General features: G+C 50.7%; 1 protein-coding gene across 7 annotated transcripts in view; it reads left to right on the top strand.

The window, feature by feature from the left end:
- LOC143295428 (uncharacterized) overlaps nt 1-4,135 on the top strand; it is a 21,961-nt gene extending 17,826 nt beyond the window's left edge. For all 7 annotated transcript variants that reach the window (XM_076607158.1, XM_076607362.1, XM_076607298.1 and 4 more), the window contains one exon: nt 2,898-4,135. In XM_076607158.1, the coding sequence (XP_076463273.1) occupies nt 2,898-4,012 (1,115 nt within the window). In that variant the 3' untranslated portion in view covers nt 4,013-4,135. The remainder of the gene's footprint in view (nt 1-2,897) is intronic.
- The last annotated feature ends 306 nt before the right edge of the window (nt 4,136-4,441 follow it).

Genomic DNA, 4,441 nt, shown 5'->3' with positions numbered 1-4,441 from the left:
CAAAAACAACAAAACAACAGCAACAACAACAAAACAACAACACCCCCCCAAAAAAAACAACAACAACAAACAAACAAAAAAAACCAACAACCCCCCCCCAAAAAAAAAAACAACAAAAAAAAAAACAAAAAAAACAACAACCCATCAGACTCTCAGAAATGGATACTTAACTTTCACTTTATTGTATTCTAATGCGATTTACTTATTTGTTTATTCTGGTGAATTCTTTTTCTGTTTTCTGCAAACCTCGGGCAAGATATATATCCAGAGGCAGCCCGTACGATTTGTCACCACCTTCAAACGGAAGCAGAAATTGTAACCAGCCCGGTCTTTTAGACATGACTCTCAATTTCCTATCCCTAATTTATTTCCCCCCATTGTCGTCTCTCCAGTTCCATTTCTTTTTACTTGCTCTCGTGACTTGATGGATGAAACAAAACACATAAACAAAAAGAACAACAACTAAAAAAAGACAAAAACAAACGAAATATGTGCATGAAAAAAACCCAACAGCATTATTATCTACTGTCTGTCTGTCTGTGTCTGCCTTTTCGTCTCTGTCTCACCTTCTCTCTCTGTGTCTCTGTCTGTCTGTCTGTCTCTCTCTCTCTCATTATCTTTCTCTCCCTACTTCGAAGTGTCTATCTGTGTGCCTCTGTCTCTCTCTGTCTCTGTCTCTCTCGCTTGCTCGCTCGTTCTCTCGCGATCCTCCTCTTCAATTCTTCTTCCTCTTATCTTTTGTACCATTATCTCCTTCCTCCCCCTCCTCCTCCCTTCTACTTCTCCTCCCCCTTTTTCTCCTCCTTCTCCTCCTCCTCGTCATCCTTCTCCTCATTTCTCCCTTCCCTCTTTCTTCTTTTTCCCCTTGTCTTCTTCTCCTTGTCCTCCTTGTCCTCCTCCTCCTTGTATTCACCATCCTTATCCCTGTACTCCTCGTGTCCTTCCTTACCTCTCTTCTTCCTCCTATTCCTACTCCTCCTGTTCTCTTCCTTCTTCTTCTGTTTCTTCTCCTCTTCCTCCCCCCTCCTTGTATACTTCCTCCTCATCCCTCTACTCCTCATGTCCTTCCTACTCCTTCGCCACTCTTCTTCCTACTCCTCCCATCCTCTTCCTCCACCTCCTACTCACCTTCTTCCTCCTCCTCTTCCCCTTCTTCCACGTCTTCCTCCTCCTGTCTCCTCTTGCCCCTCTTCCTCTCCCTCCTCCCCCACCTCTTCTTTCTCCTTCTTCTCCTCTTTCTCTTCTCTCTTCTGCCTCCTTTCTACTATTCCTCTTCTCCTCTCCTGCCTCTTCCCTTTCTCTCCTTTCTTCTTATTCTCTCTTCTATCTTTCCTCCTCTTCTCCCCCTCCTACCTTTCCTCTCCTCTTTCCCTATTCCTCACTCTCTCCTCACCTTTCTTCCTTCTCCCTCTCTCCTTTCTCCTTCCTCCCTCTCTTCTCTCTCCACTTCTTTCTCATCCTCTTCTCCCTACTCCCCCCCCCCTCTCCAGTCACGCCATCTGTGTTGCAGACAGGGCGCCGAAGTGATAGTTTGTTGTGCGTCCTCCAAAACTTCCCATTTCGACACGCCCACACCCCGTACTGCACAGAGCCCACACTTCTGTCTGTCTCAATAATATTGTCTTGGCATTTCCTTTGCGCATCTTGGTCCGGTGTCAAGAATCACACAGACGCGTACGCACGCATGCTTTGCACGCACAAGCACACAGACACACAGACACAGACACAGACACAGACACAGACACACACACACACACACACACACACACACACACACACACATATATATATATATATATATATATATATATATATATATATATATATATATATATATATATGCATACACGCACACACTTGCATACAGATATATGTGCACACTCGCACGAACGCACACGTACATACGCGCGCACGCACAACACACGCGCGCGCGAGAGTGAGTGAGAGAGAGAGAGAGAGAGAGAGAGAGAGAGAGAGAGAGAGAGAGAGAGAGAGAGAGAGAGAGAGAGAGCAGAGTGGGATCGTGCGCTCTTTACGTGTAAAATCATAACGAATACCACAGGAAGTGTTTGTTGTGTCAGACAATAAAAGCACTATGAAATGCATCGCACAGGAGAAGAGAAATAGAAACAAACAACAGTACAGCATCTGGTGTTCCTCTTCTCCTCCTCCCTCTCCCCCTCCTCTTCCTTCTCCTCCTCTCCTTCTCCTCTTCCTTCTCCTCCTCTCCTTCACCTTCTCCTCCTTCCTCTCCCCCTCCTCCTCTTCCTTCTCCTCCCCTCCTTCTCTTCCTTCTCCTCCTCTCTTTCTCCTTCTCCCCTCCTCCTTCACCTTCTCCTCCTTCCTCTCCCCCTCCTCCTCTTCCTTCTTCTCCTCTCCTTCTCCTCCTCCTTCTCCCCTCCTCCTTCACCTTCTCCTTCTCCCCTTCCTCCTTCACCTTCTCCTCCTCCTCTTGCTACTACTACCCCCTCTTCTTCCTCCTCCTCCCTCTCCCCCTCCTCTTCCTCCTCCTCTTCTCCTCCTCCCTCTCCCCCTCCTCCTCCTTCTTTTCCCACTCTTCCTTCACCTTCTCCTCCATCTCTTACTACTATCCCCCTCCTTCTTCATCTACTACTACTACCACCACCACTACTACTACTACTACTAGTACTACTACTACAGCAACAACTACTACTACAAGTTCTACAACTAATGCTGCTGCTGCTGCTGCTGCTACTACTGTTACTACTACTACTGCTCATGTCGTGACCTGGGGGATCGGAAAAAATATCCATACTTTACCCACCAGGTGTCGGTACAGGGATTCGAACCCAACGATTTTAACCACTCGGCTGTTGCATCCCGTTTTTAGTGAAGACTGTCGCTTTGACTCCCTTCCCTGCTGTGTGTGTGTGCAGGTTTCTTCGGCACCCTGTCCTGCATCATCTTCATGCTGGGCACCAAGGACCGCATCTCTGACGGCGCCCACTACCAGTGGGCCTTCGCCTTCTGCTTCATGTCCTCCGTCTTCACCGTCATTGCCTCGCTCACCCTCACCCGCACCCACCTCATGTCCGCCCCCACACCCCCCAACAACAACCGCAGGTGGCGCGCCACCCCCTTCGACCCTTCCCCAGACTCCGGCACTGGAGGAGGAGGAGGAGGAGGAGGAGGAGCGGTTTATCTCCCCAGAGCGGCAGTCGTCACGGAAGACATCCATCTAGAAGAGAGAGGAGGAGGGAGAGGAGGGGAAAATGCGGCGCAGGCCTCAGGGAGGACTTCATCCAGCACGCAAGCTCATTCCAGGTTCACCTCCTCCTCGTCGTCCTCGTCAAGGAGACGGAGGTCCAGGTCCAGGTCGAGGGAACGCTCCAGCAGTCACAGTCACAGTCATGGTGACAGTCACAGGCCCCGACAGCAGACCTCTGGGTCTGGGTCCAGGTCTCACGGGGGACCGCCCCGTCTGGTCCGGAGTCCCGAACTGGAGAACATCCCCGCTGCTGTCACGCCTTCCTCTACTGCTGCTGCCCACACCAGCAGCCGCTCTCCGTCTGGCCCCGTCCCTGTCGTGTGCCTGCAGATGTCGGACTTGCAGCAGAGGAGTGCCGACTCTACTTCTCGGGCAGAGGCACAGTCAGTGGATGACACAGCACACACACCTGTGCCCGCCTCCTCTTCCGCTTCTCCAACGTCCAACTCAAGGTGTGCAGATGGAAGGGCTCCCACAAGCAGTGGAAGGGCTCCCACAAGCAGTGGAAGGGCTCCCACAAGCAGTGGAAGGGCTCCCACAAGCAGTGGAAGGGCTTCCAGGGCTTCCAGCGGACAGGAGGCGGCTCCTCATGGCGTTGACCTCCACAGGACACAGTCAGAGGCGGCGGTAGTGCTGCCCCTTGACGGTGCTAACAATAGCGGTGGTGCTCAGAGTGAGGAAGAGGAGGAGGAGGAGAGAGATAATTCAGTGGTACAGTTGTCGACGGACAGTTGTGGTGCTGCTGCCGCTGCTTCCAACGTTGTGGTGTGGGAAAGGCTTTGAACTGGAAAATGGCAGTTCTGCAAGTCTTTGGCGGTCCATGTTTTGTGCCACTTGCAGTCTGTTGAGGTCACTGTGATGGCTTCAGCTATTAAAAAAAAAAAAAAAAAAAGAAAGAAAAAAAAAGATAAGAAGAAGAAAGATTTGCTGCCCCGTCATCCGCACCTTCTCAGCAGCATTACTCTCACACCTCTTTCCCAGTCCCCCATGCATGTCCACACCCAGGTCCGTCTGTTGCAGCCCCAATGTCGGCAGTCCACAGGGAACCATCTACGTCAGGTCGCCAGGAGGCTACACACCAGAGGAGACCCTGCGCTGCTGCTCCTTTGTCGTTCCAGCTGTTGTGGCTTACACGGATTGTCACTGTGATGATTATAACATGATTAATAAACAGCTATGGTAAATAGTGACTGTGATTGTCACTGTGATGAT

Source organism: Babylonia areolata, chromosome 1, assembly GCF_041734735.1.
Source record: "Babylonia areolata isolate BAREFJ2019XMU chromosome 1, ASM4173473v1, whole genome shotgun sequence".
In the NCBI taxonomy this organism is placed as follows: Eukaryota; Metazoa; Mollusca; class Gastropoda; order Neogastropoda; family Buccinidae; genus Babylonia; species Babylonia areolata.
This window is presented reverse-complemented; position numbering and strand designations above follow the sequence as displayed.